Raw genomic sequence first — 16,690 nt, 5'->3', positions numbered from 1 at the left:
GAAAAGTTACATTCAGCTTTTAGGAGTATCGTAAAGAATTCTTGGCACGCTTGCTCCATGAAAATTTTGGCCCCAGGTTTCATTTTGTTTACTCTTCTCAGGGGTCAAGAATAATGACACTAACCAGGCTGCTTTCCTGCCTCCTCCAAACTGGAGTTCCCGTCCCGATCTGGAACAGCCGCTGGGAGGAACAGGCTGCTGGGCATCACCATCTCAGGGGTAGTCACCTGAAGAGCAAGCGGTAGAGAAGCGAGGAGCGTCAAAGGGCGAGGAAAGAGACACAAAATAGGGAAATGTGTCAAAATTATTTAATAAGCAAAATTAGCCTTCACCAGTGTAAAGCTGGAGGTGTCACTTTTCATAGCTCACTGAAGATTCATGTTTATTAGACAAAGCTCACATCAGTCAAAAGCGTTTCTACGGTTACATTCTGGACATAATTAGCAGTGCACACTTGAAGAATAATCTTATTATTAATATTTTTCCTTTATGCAGAATTTTGACTTTGATCACTGACAATGTTTTGTCATGGGCTGTGAAACTTCTTGTGCAACCAATTAGGTAGATAAGTTGAAAGGCCCACCTTAAGCTGCTGAAAACATAATAAGGGCCCTAATTAAATCATACCTAGTAAAGTACACTGTAATCTTGAAGCAGGGAGCATTGTAGTACTGTTTTCAGAATGTATTCAGGCAAGAAGAGGAGGGGAATAAGAGCGAAGGAAAGGGTGAGAAGAAGAGAAGGGAACAAAAGGAAGGCTAAGGACACGCAGACACACTGGCAGATTTTTCCAGGAAACAACATTTTGTAACCCTTTACAAGCTGAGATCAAGTGCAAATGAGCATTTCTTATGACTCACTTCAGTCAGGATTTCTCCTGGGGTCTTTGCCTGAGGTACACAGCATCAGAGGGGACTTCTGGCCAGTGTCCCAGCCGCAGAGGGTGCCCCGCACCCTACATTCTACAACAGGGCAGCCCCACCTTGGCCACGGCTGTTGTTTCCCAATACAGCAACTCCAGAATTAGCCTGGGTCAAAAGAGCTACAATTTAAGGTCAGATCTTTCGGCATTTATTTCTCCAGGCTTTCCTGCCATCTGGCCGCAAGCGTGTCCAAACAAGTTATCATCTGCCCTCCATTAACGTGATAGGAGGCCCTCGACATCCAACGTAAGGCTAAACGGTTCTTCATTTAAGAAGCAGCAATATCCCTTTGCCTACTATAGGATGGGAAGGTAGTTGGCGATGATATTCCCAAATGAATTAGAAATCGTTCCCTGTTTGATGACAGCCTGAGAAGCAAACTGACCCTGAGGTTACAGGAACAGAAACTTACAGTCACCACTAACCTTTCTACATGGCGCGCAGCCCCACCTGGAGGCATTACTTTCCCATCAAACACAACTATTGAGATAGTATCTTCACTTGCTGTTACAAAGATGGGAACGCCTAGATTACTGTTCAAAATTAAATATTTAAAATAAATTACTATTAATTTTTAATGGTTCGAGGATCCTGGCCTTGCTCAAAATCACTGCTGACGTGTTCACTAGAATCATCAGTGGTAGGTTCCACTCCTAGAGGAAACTCAGACAGCTGTCCCCATAAATCCAAAAAGGTAACTCCTCAATACATTTCAGGGTATTAGGATAATCTCAGCAACCCAGATGCCCGTAGGTGCAAAAATTAAGCAACAGGCACTACGGAGAAGGGCTCTGAGAAACCCTGCGTTTACGAAGAGCAGGTGCGTGGCAGGTGAATGTGACACAGAATCCCTGCTCTCACAGAATCTGCACCCTCACACAAAGCTCGCCAGCAGCTGCGTATGGCTAGCTGTGGATGAATCGTTCGGAACGGAGCGGAGATGGCCAAACTCATTCCATCTATTTTCTTTTTAACAGAAAGCATTTCTGACCAGTGTGGTTGGGGAGTCCAGTGGGAATCCAAGAAGTGAAAGGTCACCGATTAATTTATAGTCCTCAACCGAGGGGGAGCACGAGGTTGGGGGCAAGAGGGGGAGAAAGGGAAAGGAAAAAAGACTCCCCCCCACACCTCCTTTCTCGGCTGTAGCTGCAGGATCAGTCCTTTCCTGGGATCTTTAGGAATTATGAAAAATGAATCATGAGAAGTGAAAAAAAAAAAGCCCTACAGAGTAAAAAAGAATAAAATTATCTAACACCTCAGCTGCACATCATTATAGAAAACTGTGGGCTTTTTATACACATTACAGTAAGGCAGACATCCCCTCTAACAGACTCAGTACGACGGATCAGTAATTGTTTTCATACACTTTAATTAGAAAAACTCAGATGGCTATGAATAATAATGGAAAAGAGAGACTTTTGCACTTGAAAGGTTGAAGTCAATCAAGTGTGAATGACGGCAAAAAAGAAAGAAAAAAAAAGACGACACCAATTCATCAGCCCTCTGTTGTCTCGCCGCGACTTTAATCATAATTCCTGATTGGGATTCAAGAAGGCAGTAAGCAGCGGTTCTTTGTCTGCCTTCACCTTCCATCAATTAACTCTCCCCAAAATATAATCATCAACCTCACATGCTCCTCTGCATCTTAATCTGGGCCCCCAAACCTGTAAGTCTTGCCTCATACGTGTTTACGTAATTACTTCTATCTACCTGCATCTTCTCATCTATAGTGTACCCAACCTCTCCCTGAAAACAAACAAAAAAGGTTGGGTATATAAAATCTTTTTTTTTTTTTTTTTTTTTTTTTTTGCGGTACGCGGGCCTCTCACTGTTGTGGCCTCTCCCGTTGCGGAGCACAGGCTCCGGACGCACAGGCTCAGCGGCCATGGCTCACGGGCCCAGCCGCTCCGCAGCATGTGGGATCCTCCCGGACCGGGGCACGAACCCGTGTCCCCTGTATCGGCAGGCGGACTCTCAACCACTGCGCCACCAGGGAAGCCCTATAAAATCTTAATGGGCAAGAAATTCCCAGAAAGCAAAGAAGAAGACCCCTAAAGAGAATCCTAAGGATCTAGAAATTCTGGTGCGGTCTGTCTGCACATGGGTCTGAAGAGAGAGGTTGCGATGGAAGCCTCTTTGCTGTGCAGGACGCTGGAGGGCCCCACGTCAGCTCTCGGACACTAATGTTCCCGTGTCCGTGTCCACTACTCCCCCTCCTACCAGCTTCTCAAGCTCATCACTCAAAGTTACCACGCTTTTTTGTAAAGAGCCAAAAATACGGTCCTGCCAATGGCTCACTGAGGAATTCTGCTCACGGAAGAAAATGAAAGTTGGCCAAAGGCTGAGTTCCTTCAATACGTGCCTTGGCACTCCTTGTTTCCCAATCATATCTGGCTGCCACACAGTGTGGAAGGTTGAGTCTATCCCAGCCAGCCTCTGATGGACGGCTGAAAGTCCGTGGGAAAGGCGGTCACTCAACAGTGCTGGGCAGAGTTCTGTAAAGACCTTCCCTTTCTCTAGGAGCGTCGGAGCATGCCAGTGTGTGAGAGGACAAAACCTGGCCACAGCGTTGTAAGCAGAGCCGCCCCAAACGTGTCCAAACCACAGAGACCCTCGGGGGACTAGATGCCGCCAGCAGCTCCCCTGTACCGACAGCGTACGCGGCATTACACATTCACTCTCTCTGCCCCAAGCCCTCCCATCCACACACTCAAAAGCCAAACAAAAAGTTTTAGGTTTGGCCAGACAACAGTACACAATCAGTCTAAACACCTACACCTCCTACACTGACACCCATGTAGATTGATTCTTCCAATAATCTTACACCCATAAACACTGAGTATGTTAAGTTACATTCCCCCATAGTCTACTCATTAATGTATAGAGGGGACCCTCAGACTATTAAAACAGACTTTTAACCAAAAGTCAAAGTTTTTCTGGTAAGAAAATTCAATTGCTTAGAGCCATTACTGCCTCAGAACTTGAGTCTCTCAAAGATCGGCGGCCATGACCACGCAAAGCAGCTCTGTGGTGATGATCTGGATACCACATGTGCTCCTCTCAGCAATCGGAGCCAAGTCAGGCATGCAGAGTTGACGGAAACGTAGGAAGAAAATATCACCCGAGCAGGCGCAGTACCTTCCTAACAAGTAAACAAGTCTCACATATAACAAGGGAAATGTGGAGTTCTGCTCTGATGCTGAAAATCTTCAAGTTCAAGCAATTCTCAAATATGACGATAGAAACAGAAGAGCTCCATGCCGGTACTAAGAATCTTCACGCTTAAGCCATTCCAAAACAACTTAGTTGATGAGATGGAAGGGCCTCAAATGACTCTGCTCATCCATTCATTTGACCATCATTCACTAAACTTTGTACAAGGTCCCCGTGCTGCACGCTTGTGAGACAGCAAGACCGGGTCCCTGTGTCCAAGAAGCTCACGTCCAGAATAATTAACCTTCTAGAGATCATAAACTCATTAGAAAATCTGATGAAAGTTGCAGCCTCCTAGAGAAAATACTTTTAAAACAAACTATCGTAGATAATTTCAGGAAATCACAGGCTCCCTCGAGGGAAATTCCGGGATTCAAGTTAATTGCCCTTGAACTACTAGGAAAGGTGACGTGGGTTTGTAAATACCTAGTTCCTACCTCCGGTTCAGTTCACCATTATTTTGGATTATGACTTAACGCCTTTCAAGTTTCTATGAGGTGAGTGGGCCCGAAAGCCCCAAGGACACACCTTATAAAACCCAGGGTCTTAGATGTGGGTCTGGTCCCCACTGTGACATCTGGGAGGGGCCGCTGATGTTGACTCTTTTTCGATAGGAGAAGCTGGAATTATAAGGAGCCCTCCCCACTCCTTGCTTTCTCTGGGTCATGGATATGAAATGGCCAAATACCACAACTTGAGCAGCCAAGGGGTATATACACTTTGCTAAATTCTGAACGGGACTGCTCATGCAAATTCACCTCTCAAGGCCACCCTATCTGAGGTTAGATCAATGCAACCAACAAGTTCCACATGCTGGAAAGCAAAGGCACTTTCTTAGAGCGAGTACTGAACTTGGTTTCTCTGAGACCTTCATCCCCACAGCCTTGGCATTGCTCGCCTGAGTAGAGCTTCTTTCTGAAAGGCTCTCTATTCCAAGTGAAAGTACAGATTTGCCAAAACCTAGACTCCCAAGGAGACTCAAATCCTTCATATTTCAGTAAAAAAGTCAAGAGAATGAAGAACCTCAGGTGGAGGGAAAAAAAGAGGGAAAAAGCCTCAGACACAGGCCTTCCTGGCACAGACCTGGCCGGTCTCTACACCTTGTGAATGAGGCATTGGTCCTGTTCAAAAAACAAGCATGGAGTTAAAAGCCAACCGCTTCCAGAACTGAGCATTCTAGCTAGTGGGGGACCCAAAGTCGACGGCGCCAGTGAGGGTCTGGCTGCTCACTTCCTCCCCTGACCTCGATGGCTGCCAGCTGGTCTCTGCACATCTGCAGCCAGCAAGCCCGGCAACTCACGGCAGCAGAGAGAGCTTCAGAGGTTTCTCCCTCTTTTCCTTTTACTACCTTCCAAATGTGCCAGGCTGGGCGCTGGACCACGGAGTCGAGAGGGCTGTTTCTCTCTTTGTCTCGTTCCCCTTCTAAAATGTCTTCCTATGTCGTTGTCTATCTTTTTTGTGGTTTTTTTTTTAAACCTAAAACCCAAGAGGAAGAATTGTAGGGCCATATTAACAATTCATATGGGCCAGAAACAAATGCAGCCCTGAACCAGATTTTAAAATCTAAGAATGAGAAAGACTGAAAAAGGAGGTAGGTGGGAGAACAGGAAACATATGAACAGTTCACACACACATGTGCACACACACACAGTGAGTGAGGGAGAAAAAAGCTGAGAAGGGGACTGAATTGGAGAGAAAAGCTTCATTAGACTTGGAGAGGCAAGCAGTGGCAGTATACCAAGGTCACTTTTAATTTAGACCATCTAATTGGCAAACAGGCTCCAAATGGCTATCACCTCCCAGGGCTTGGAATTAATGAAGCCCGATTATTTTCATTACCCTCCTCTGAGATGGAGACAAAGTGAGAGCTGGTACCCAAGTGGGTGCCATAGCCTCAGGGCCGCTGGCCACCCGAGAGCCCCCAGTGCAGGGGGGCCAAGCAGCCAGCCTGATCTGGAGACTCAGATGCACAGGCACACGACGAGCAGAGACAGACACTGACCGAAAACATCACTGACCGAAAACATCACAGGAGACAGACAGCTGGGGCGGGCTGGGGGTGGAGGGGACCTGCAGGCAGTGCAGGTCCAGGGGCAGCCAAGGGGAATCTGTGCGTGGACAAAACGTACAGAATAACTAAGGACTAGCAGAGGGAGTGAAGACGAAGGGCTAGAGAAAGAGGTGTTCCTGGGCTGCTCCAGAGCCAACCCCCTTCTCTGCCATGAGGTCATATACTCTGTTAAGTGACTGGGGAACAAAGACAGTTTCCCTGTATTAGTGCTCCGGGATCCCAGTGGTGTGTCCTGCCACTTAGAAGGACAGTGATCAATTAGAATAATTTAAGACTACTGATATGCATTGTAGGTGGTCTTTCCCATTCTCATTTAGGGGCCAGAAACCTGTCCCCTATGCCCTCAACCCTCCTCGCCTAAAACTGTGAGACAAAGGAGGGCACGAGCAGCAGCTCCTATATCCCCACCACCAGTTCGGAATCTCGGACTTCTCGGTAAATAGGTGAGAATTCTATGGAACTGACATCGGGGGCGGGTCGCTCAGTTGGGTCTGGAGGGGCACTTGTCTCACCGCCTTGAGCTTTATACATTTCCGTCTTTCATATGACGTGTGTAAAGACACCGTTTGGAGCTCTGTTTCCAATAGGCCGAGCAGAATGAAGTGGTATGGGTGCAGTTTCCATAGCGGAGGGCCAGAGCTGCAATTGTTCCCAGTGGAGAATATTTTTCAAGCCCCTTCATCGGTAAAAAGAAGGGGGCCCATGGAAGACACAGATATGAGATGCAGAGCATAAGCAAGCAGCTGTTACCATAGCAACAGACATATTAGACACTGCAGGTTCCTGAAAGCTGTCTGATAAGGTATTATTAAATGAAGCCTCCTCAAAACACCCTCCATTTACAACTGAACGGAAAGGCATTGTACAGAAAGTAATCTATTTCCATTTATCAGGGTGGAATTTACTTTTAGAGAGACTGAAACCCAATTCAAGCCAGATCCTGGGACCTTGGACCCAAACAGCAAAAAGTATTTACCAGAATTTATAGCTTTAGATACCCTGGACACACCCCATGTCTGCCGGGAGCTGTCTGTTTGGTGGATTTTGCCAGGCTTTCCTAGTTTGCAGCCAAAGGCAGTGAACTCAGTCAAACAATCTGGCAAGGAAGAAGATTCACTCCTCTCACTGCCATTCATCCTAGCCACTCAAGGATAAAGCAGACATAACTTTCTCCTCTTGGAGGATGAATGACTGAACACTGACCATTCCTTAATGATATGGTTTAGGAAATGGAGCTCTGATTTGAGGGGCATTTCTCAGAGTTTCCTGCTCTAGTTGGCCAGGAACAAACAGACGTATCGTCAGAAAGCCTAACCAATACTTTCCCTTGGCCAATTTTCTAATAAAATTGCTGTAAAATATCCTCCAGGGGCATGATTCTAACCACAGGTTCATTATAAACACTTAGTTGTAAAACAATTGCAAATTTCATATTAACACCAAACTTTTCAGAGGAAGGACAATGGCAACTATTTAATTTGTCAGGGCAGAGACCAAGATCAGCAGTCCAGTCCTCAAATAGGATGCTGGGCTCACCCCAAGGTATGGCCACAAACGCCCCTCTAACCCTGGTTGCTCATCTTTTCCTGCTGATGCTGCTAAAGGGTCGAGGTGGAATTGCTTCATTTAGCTCAATGCAAACCATCCTCATGACTTGAGAAACCAATTCAATACTGACAGCCATGCAGTAACTCCATCTTCTCATGCAAAGACAGGGTACCAAATCATCCTTATATACGCCTTTAAATCAAGTGTAAAACCCTTATGATTACATTTCCCACAACTTTCAACTTTATTTCTGAATCCATTAACTTTCTCTTGTTGCTAGCAAATGAACTTCCTATAGTCAGCACATTTCCCACAATTTGCACATTTTTTTCAGAAATATTTAGAAAACATCTCCATTGTCTGCTACGGGCAAATGAGGTAGGTACACAGGGGTTCCTGTACAAGGTGCCAAGCACAGCCCCTTTAGGGAGTGTGTTTCTCCTCCGTAATTATGTTCTTAGGGAGTCTTCTCAAATAGGGTTTATTAACCTGTTTCCATGGATGGATTTTAGGGTATCCTTATGCTCTCTGGCATTGTACACACAATTTTGCACATGGAGAATATTTGAAAGAGTTCTTAATAGTAGTTGTCACACTTTAGTGTGCACAGAATACCCAGTAAGGCTACTGAACCGTTTTCACCAGCGTCTCCAAAAAAAAGGTTGAGAATCACTGCTTGAGTGGGTAACACCCAGAAATATCTTACGGATTGGTACCCAAGCAAACACAGCAGTAACATCCTCCTCTCAAAGACCCTGTTGATAAATGAAGAAGATTCATAATGAACGCCAGACTTGCTACTTTGAATGTACCGTACTGTTGCTGTTATAAAAGTATGATGAACAATGGATATTTGAAATATAATTTATATAGTAGTCCCTAGGGATGTATAAATGAAACTTACTGTCTGATGTAAACCAATCATACAGATTACTACAGGCTCACATTTCCTAGACCAGACTGATATTAAACAGGAGAAATAATCACCAGAGCAGAAGGACGATGTATTGAAAATGCCACCCTCCCCACATCTCTTCCTGTTTCTTCAGGCTCCCATGGTTCCAGGCCATCTGTGAGAAGTATGATGAGGCCTGAGGAAAATCCCCCTTGTTATTTCCAAGGCTGGAGAGAATTCCAGGGGAATTTGTAACAGAAACCCACCCATCCACAAAAGGAAGTTTCCACTTAGAGAGAACCTTTCAACAATGTTCACCAGTCTGTCTATTTGAAAATACCCATGGAAAGTGCATTTATACTTGAAATGAAACTCATGCTAGGTCACCTTAGAGCTTGCCATTGGCTGCTAAGGTTCTCTTGATGCATCATCAAATGTATGTTCCTCACGACTAAACATCATTTACAATGTTATTCATTAATTTTGCGTAACCAAGTGGAATGGGAAATGCCTAGAGGTTATACATCTGTGACCTGCATGGGAATCTTCACACGAAAAGGCAATCAAATTAACTTATTACTCCACTGTTGAAGGAAGTTAGAGGTGAGAATTTTTCTCTTTGGGGGTTTTTCCTCTAGTGATCAGGAAAGGGCTTTCCAGCAGCCCAAGCATACACAGAATGCAGGATATTGGTATCGCCTGTAGACGTTTGAAAAGTTTTCACATTACATTAGATTTAAATCCTTATACTAATCTTTTGGGCCATGTTTACAGTGGCCACTTAGAGCCATGCCCCGCAGGTGTAGCAACATCATGCTCAAAATGCAAAGCCCTTGTCCATGACTCGCCACGTGCTACCCAACTGAGCACCTTCCTGCTTTGAGAATGAAAGCATCCACTTGAGAAACTCCCACGTCACAGGGCTACATTCTGCGAGTTTGCCACTTGCAGGGGCATCAAGTCAGTTAACCTCTCTGAGCCTCAGTTTCCTCAGCTGTCAATGTAAACGTGTCAAACTTTTTAAATAAAACAGAGTGGTTGTGAGGATGAAATGAGACATAATGAATTTAAGAGCAACCTAGAAGATGACCTGCTCAGTAAAGATTTGGAGAATCTGAATAACAACTTCTTCATGTAAATGGTTAGCTACTCTAGGCCTCTGCGTCCTGAGGGGAGAGAGGAATGATAAGGCATGTTGAGAAATGCATATGTATTCAGCCCTTTAGGCCACAGTGAGGCCAATTCTAAGGTGAACAAAGGTCACAGAACTATCTTTGACATTTCCGACTCTGCACTGGCTCTCGCATCCAGCAACACAGCGTCCTGTCCATGTTGCTGCATCACCCTTGACCGCTGGGGAAAGAAAAGCCCCGTGGTCCTGCTCCCAACTGCCTTACCGTCATGATGAGCTTCTCCACGCAGTCGGGCGCCACGCTGTGGAGGTGGGTGAGGTGCAGCTGGAGGTGGATCTTGTTGTTGAGCATGTCCTGGCACAGGGGGCAGCGGAGCATGGGCTGCACTGAGTGCTGCGTCATGGCGTGCACCCGCAGCCGGTTGACATCGGCGTTGCTGTACTTGCAGTAGGGACACTGGTACATCTGTGGGGAACACACAGCCACCCCTCCGGCTGAATCTTCAGTTCCCACCGCAACTGTGTCCGCCCCAAGCCCGCCCACCCGAGACTCCACTCCCCCCCTTCCCCCCAGCTATGTGAAACACTCCCCCACCAGCACAGCCCCTTCTGGCCTCACCTGCTCCGGTTTGGTCTCCTCTGATGTTTTTGGTCGCTTTGAAGAGAGAGGAGACTCTGAGCTACCTGGGAAGGAGATGCGTTTGGAGGTTGCAGGAGAATCTGTCAGCTCCTTCTCTGCTTGGCTTGATGATGCTGGAAGAAAAAGCAGAAGATGTAATACAGCAGCCAGACCAGGCCAGCTCCCAGAGGGTTTGCGTTGGGTGAAAATCAACATTCATTTATAGCACAGGATTTTCTTGAAACACCAAAATTAAAGTAGGATGAGCATCCGGACTGATTTATCAGGCATGCTAGAAAAGAAGCAAGTGTTTCTTTTTGTCCCCCATGAATTTCTGTCACTACACAACTTTAACAACTGAACACTAAGAAAAAAAGGTACAGAAATGGACTAAAAGGCTCTGAGTTGGATTAAGCTACATTCAGTCTATTCTGACCTCCCCCAATCAAGACACAATCTGCTGGCTTATGAGGGTGCGTGGGAAAGTGTCACCAACTGCTTTGCCAACCACGAGTCAACCCAAGTACCAGACACACTCTGCTTTCATGGATGTAATAGATGATGTGCTTCCAACTTTATTGTCACAGCTCTTGAAATCACAGCACAGCACAGCACAGGAGACATGATAAATGGGACGGACCCGAGAAAGGTTTACACGGATATCTGCATACAAATGCGTGCAAAAAAGTCAAGTGTGGCTTCAGCAACTTGCTTCTGGGGAAGAAGTAACTGAAGAGTGGAACTAGATAGGGCGTGACTCCAACTTCTAATCGAGCCAGTGCTCCAGACACAAGAGTTTATTCAGAGTGGGTGGTTCAGAGGGAAAGTGTCCTCTCTGCTTGCCAGAAACATGCCCTCTGCACCCCACTCCACCAAAACAACAAAACACCAACGAGGAAGGAGAGTCACATAAGAGTGAAGCAGCAAGCAGTGAGCATGGAAGTGTTGGCGGAAGGAGTTCTCTGAAGCATGGAAAGGGATCTGGAAGATTGTGATGAGAAAACAGCTGGGCTGAAAGGGTTTTAACAAGGATAAATAAGCAGGGCTCCTCCAGTATAAACACAAATCTCCAAATGGTCAGATGTGGGCATTCCAAAACCTGGTCAGTATCTTAAGGCTGGCTCTCTCACTGTTTTGGACGGGAACTCCATTTTTCAGCATTTTGCTACAAGTGGTAAGAAGAAAAATCCTGAAAATGGTAGTGAGACAGTACATACCCACTGCCCTCCCTACCTCACTGAAAAATCATTTGACTCAGCACTGAGGTCACTGGTTTAGAAAGCCTCATGTTTACTCTTTGGTCAAACTGCTTTCTGTCTCATCCAGCCTAGTTCCCTAGCGTGTGTTTCCAGCCTTGAAATCTGTTCTGACGTGGATACCCAAGATGCTGTCATTACAGATGTGTGCTTTAATAAACAGTTGTAAAAAATCAATTTTATTCATTAAAATCGTAAGGCCACACAATAATTTTGGAAAATAAAAATGCAAAATGCAGGAAATATTCCAGGAAGTGGATGCTCTTCCCAGAATGCACATCTTCTGATCTTTAACCCCAGTATCTTGGTAACCTGGTCTACATAAGTTTGTAGAACATCTATTATTTAAAAAGTACAAGGACAAGCATATTACACACGGACCCCTCCTCCTCCCAGCACACATTCATAACAGTACTTTAATCTGTCTCGAATCGACTTCAAACCCATTTTCTTCTTAATGGGAGTTATTCATTTTCACTTGAAAGGTAATACATGACGGCTGGATATTTAATGTGATGGACTGGCTGCCGATTAACTAGGTGCTGTATGTGACATTCTAGTCTGGTTCCCACGGCCCACTTCCCATCTCCCAGCCCCCGGCAGACCTGATCCCGCGAAACCTTGCGTCGCAGGTTTTAGACCTCGGAGTGTGATGGGCCCCCTGCCTGAACACTCCCACAATAGGAGTCTTTTAATTAATGTTTTGGGGATGTAAGATCTTCCTGCCCCCAGAAGGTTTCTTATTCTCCATCGTTTTTCATTTTTGCTTACTGGTTGTCTTCTCTATGTTAGCTCTTCTATAGCTTTTCAAAGGCATTCTGAAGATGGGGTGGGTGGAGACGTTATGTGATACTTCAGACGCTTATGTGTTAGAACCATCCTCCACCTTCCCCATTTCCACCTCCAATCTGTAGGATTAGGTTAGGTTCAGGGCTTACAGTTAGGGAAGAGCTGCTCTCTGCTCCCCCTTCCCCTAGGGGCAAGCCAAGATGCAGATCCTATTCTAAACACCCATCCCCGTCTTTTTGTTAGTCTGCCTGACCTGAAACAACACCTGCTTTTACCGGACCGTGACACTGCCTTGTCAATGCCTTCAACCTGCCTGCTACCCCCCCTCTTCAGAATGATTTTCAACCGTGCAGTTGCTCAGCAGTGTGGATGAACGAGCACGGAGGCTGAGACCGCCCGACTCATCCACTCCCTGCAAAGCAAACCCGGTGTAACCCAGTGAAGCATTAGCGTCCTCACAGGACCGGAGTCCACCCTCGTCCTTCAAGGCTGAACGCATGATGAATGGTGACGAGGTTGCAGAGGTGAGAATTCTCGTTTCAGAAGCCACTATTCTTTCCCCCTGCATGGAGAGGGGGACTTCTATTACCTTTTTTTTATTTTTCATACTCTCAAATTGCTCTGTAATTCTAAAGCTTCCTTTGTGAGCTCAAGCTAAGGAGCTGTTCTAAAGTGTTTTAAAAAATAAAATCGGCACTTGCTCACTCATTCCTCTTTCTCTGGAGTAACACAACAGCTCTGCTATGATATGAAATACTGCATCCACTGGTGTGAAAACTTCCGGGGCTCATCTCCCTTCTACCTGGGGCAATCTGCATTTTTATTAGATCAGATCTGTCTAGAAGTGGACATTAGCCACCTGCAGCTCGCTAGGCTTCTTCTCTACAGATAAGGCCGTGCCTTTCCTATATCGGAGTCTGTTAACACCCAGTTACAATCCCATTGTGCTTCCCGCTCCAAAGAGTTAGGTTAACGAGGCTGACAGGCCCCTCCTAGCTTGACCCCAGACATTAAAACGTCAATCCCTATGAAAACATGGTACCAGAGATTTTATAAAATTTCTGTAGATGGGTAAACAGTTGCGCAAGTTCTCCATCAGCAGGCTGGAAGAGGGTTCACTACTGACAATGACAGTCTAAGGTTTTCTCAAGCTTCTTCTCTCTGAACAACTTCAAAAGGGCCAGAGTCCCAAAATCAGTTCCTACTTTAGTTCTGTCACTAGCATACATTGTAGGCGTAAGTAAATGAGGTTGTACGAATACCAAGAGGGAAAGTACTGTGGTTTTCTTTTTTGAAGACTTTTCGAAACTCTGACTTAAATTCCAAGAGCGATGTCACAGTCTAGAAAACATTATTACTTTTTTAAATTAATTACTGATCAGTTTAAGGCCATTATGACGTCACAGTAGTGAAACACAAATAGATGCGCTCCAGAGACAAGCCATAGTTTAAACAGTGCCTGGAACCACTGGATTACACTGGTAACAACTTCAAGGGTAACTACCTGTAGTGGCTTTTACAATAATGACAAAATGAACTGGAAACAATCTAGATATTTTACAACAGGGCACGGTTAAGTAAACAATGGTACAGCCACTCTATTGAGTATTAGATGACATTACCTATGATAGCTATGAAGCAATATGGAAAAATCCTTGAGAAGGTTAATCAGAAAAAAATAAGATAACATATGCATTATAACATGATACAGCTTTGTAAAAAATAGGTATTAGAAAAAAAGACTGGAAGAAAATGACTGCTGTATTTAGGTGATTGGCATCACGGACCATCTCCCCATTTTCTACGTTTGTCATGTAGTTATATTATTTTTAATACTATAATTAAAGAGTTTAGCGTTTAAATTCAACTGTCCATGAAAAGGTTGATATTTGGATCCATACTGTGCAAAACATCAGGTGGTATTTTTACTTTGCTGGTTAAAGCAATTTTTCCTCATTTTGGCAGCTATGCCATATGAAAATATGTGTTAAATCTCAATGAATCTTCCACAGGCAACATGCTGGGCTCCTGGCACTTCAAAGGGTTTAAAAACGTGGCAAGGAATCGTGCGAGTGCCATCGATTACATACTCTGTAAAGCAAGGCAAGAGGGATACTGGGGCAATATCGGGGAAATGCAGGGTCAAACCCCAAGCGCAGCCCGACAGGATGTTAGCTGCGGACTCCTCGCCACGCAAACTTTCTAAGGAGTGGACAAACACTTGCTCGACTTGTTAGAAGTTAAGGTTGCCCCACTGAACTCGCTGGTGAGGCAGGAAAAGGACCGGCATGGCCTGGCTATGGAGTACAGAAAATTCGAAGTCAACTTTCTGGGCCAAAAGCCACCATTCCACCTTAAACTGTGATGGGTTGGTCACTATATCCGACGAAGGCAAGTACTGAGAGGCAGACCTGATTCATGACTCTCCATTTCATTGTTCCTGTACATTCCAAGCAAAAGAAATTTCATTTCAAAGGGAAAGACACAGTAGTCAGTGCATGGCTTCCTCAGGAAAAACAAAAATCATTTCTGTGACGTCAACTTCCAGATATCCTTTGTTTTTAACATATTTGCTTGGGGGTATTTAACCTCTAAAAATAATTACTTAAAAATTTACCCCTCTTGTCATATTAATTAGAGGGAGTAGGGAAGAGAAGAGAGCCAATATGAATTCATGCAAGTTTTGTTTACAATTTTCAAGAAGAGGTTTTATTATGTTCTAAGCATATAGAATAATTAAAACAAGCCTAGTAAGGTTTCAGGTAAGAGGTGACTAACTGTAAAGAACAGGTTAAGGGGACTTCCCTGGTGGCGCAGTGGTTAAGAATCCGCCTGCCAGTGCAGGGGACACAGGTTCAATCCCTGGTCCAGGAAGATCCCACATGCCACAGAGCAGCTAAGCCCGTGTGCCACAACTACTGAGCCTGCACTCTACAGCCTGCGAGCCACAACTACTGAGCCCACGTGCCACAACTACTGAAGCCCGTGCGCCTACAGTCCGTGCTCTGCAACAAGAGAAGCCACTGCCATGAGAAGCCCACGCGCCACAACAAAAAGTAGCCCCCACTCGCCGCAATTAGAGAAAGCCCACGTGCTGCAACAAAGACCCAACGCAGCCAAAAATAAATAAATAAAAAGTAAATTAAAAAAAAAGAAGAATAGGTAAGAACAGTATAATTTAGGGGGCTTATCAAGTGGTCAAGTATGGTAGAAACACAGTCTCTTTAACTTCACCTGATAAAACCACTTTTCCTAGAACAAATTCTCACCCAATCCCAATCCTCACTAATAAACTAAAATCTGACTCACTGAAATTTTGGTGACAGAAAACTTGAGAGCTGTACTTGCAATACCATGTACTGCCAGCAGACTTAATGCCAACACGTGCCTCATTTCTCACCTAGTGATGTGGTCATACAACTCTGAAGCAAGGGAAGGCAGGGAGTTGCTGCCTCCTGAAAAAGAAACCTGAAGAAAAATTGGAAGTGAAGTAGAAATGGAACCTTAAGGTACACAGTTTTTGGCTTTCCCTAATCATTTGCCAAGACATCAACTTGCCCTCCATGACAATCAAAAGTACTGGAAGTTTCAGTTCCATGAGCAAAACTGACTTTGTCATCACTCAACACACCATTGGTGCTGTTGGCATGGTGGACATTCTCTGCCACAGGCCCGCCTTTGGCCAGAGTCCTCCCTTGGGGAGATCCTGGGCATGCGCTGAGCTGTCCACGTTACTGGGAAGTTTCTTCTGCGTTTCTTCTCTTCATGGCGTAGTGGCACTCGGAAGTGGTGTTCACCAAGATGCTGACCCCCCTTCCTTCTGGGGACCCCAAGGTGAGCCCACTGAAGGCCTGGGATGCTGCCTGACATGTCATCCTTCTGGAGCGGCCAAAGGCAGCCTCCAGCCCCACTTCTCAACCATCAGACTCTGAGCTAAAGTACCACTGACAGCCCCTCCATCTAAACTTCCATCTCCCAAACCAGCAACATAATGGAGGAGCCAATTAAATGATTATTAATTCATGCTACTTTCCGTAAGCCAGAGGTTCTCATCGCCTTGTGTTCCGTAAACCAGCTTGCCACCTGCCCCAGAAATTTACAGCAATCTTTTATCTCCATTGACTAAGGAGAAAAAAAAAAAACGTTCACACAGCTCTATACTCAGTGCTTGAGTTGGGATAATGACCCCAGCACGATAGCCACAGAAGCTTCACCATATTGGAAAGTGGTCATTCAGCTCATAA

General features: G+C 45.3%; 1 protein-coding gene and 1 long non-coding RNA gene across 4 annotated transcripts in view; one reads left to right on the top strand and one right to left on the bottom strand.

The window, feature by feature from the left end:
• Positions 1-13,260, top strand: part of LOC111179568 (uncharacterized) — a 205,834-nt gene extending 192,574 nt beyond the window's left edge. Inside the window, exon 12 of the long non-coding RNA XR_016391017.1 lies at positions 12,690-13,260. This is a non-coding gene — a long non-coding RNA (uncharacterized LOC111179568). The remainder of the gene's footprint in view (positions 1-12,689) is intronic.
• The window catches only part of ZFHX3 (zinc finger homeobox 3), a 255,767-nt gene that overhangs the window by 14,744 nt on the left and 224,333 nt on the right, over positions 1-16,690 (bottom strand). For all 3 annotated transcript variants that reach the window (XM_089903269.1, XM_089903270.1, XM_022583310.3), the window contains exons 6-8: positions 10,402-10,535; positions 10,048-10,248; positions 125-227 (exon numbers count right to left, since the gene is read on the bottom strand). In XM_089903269.1, coding sequence (XP_089759395.1) covers positions 125-227; positions 10,048-10,248; positions 10,402-10,535 — 438 coding nt within the window. The remainder of the gene's footprint in view (positions 1-124; positions 228-10,047; positions 10,249-10,401; positions 10,536-16,690) is intronic.

Source organism: Delphinapterus leucas, chromosome 20 (assembly GCF_059928025.1).
Source record: "Delphinapterus leucas isolate spDelLeu-1000000601 "Yukka" chromosome 20, BTC_Dleu_Yukka2, whole genome shotgun sequence".
Taxonomy (NCBI): domain Eukaryota; kingdom Metazoa; phylum Chordata; class Mammalia; order Artiodactyla; family Monodontidae; genus Delphinapterus; species Delphinapterus leucas.
Note: the sequence above shows the minus strand (reverse complement) of the source record. Positions and strands in the feature narration are given on the sequence as shown.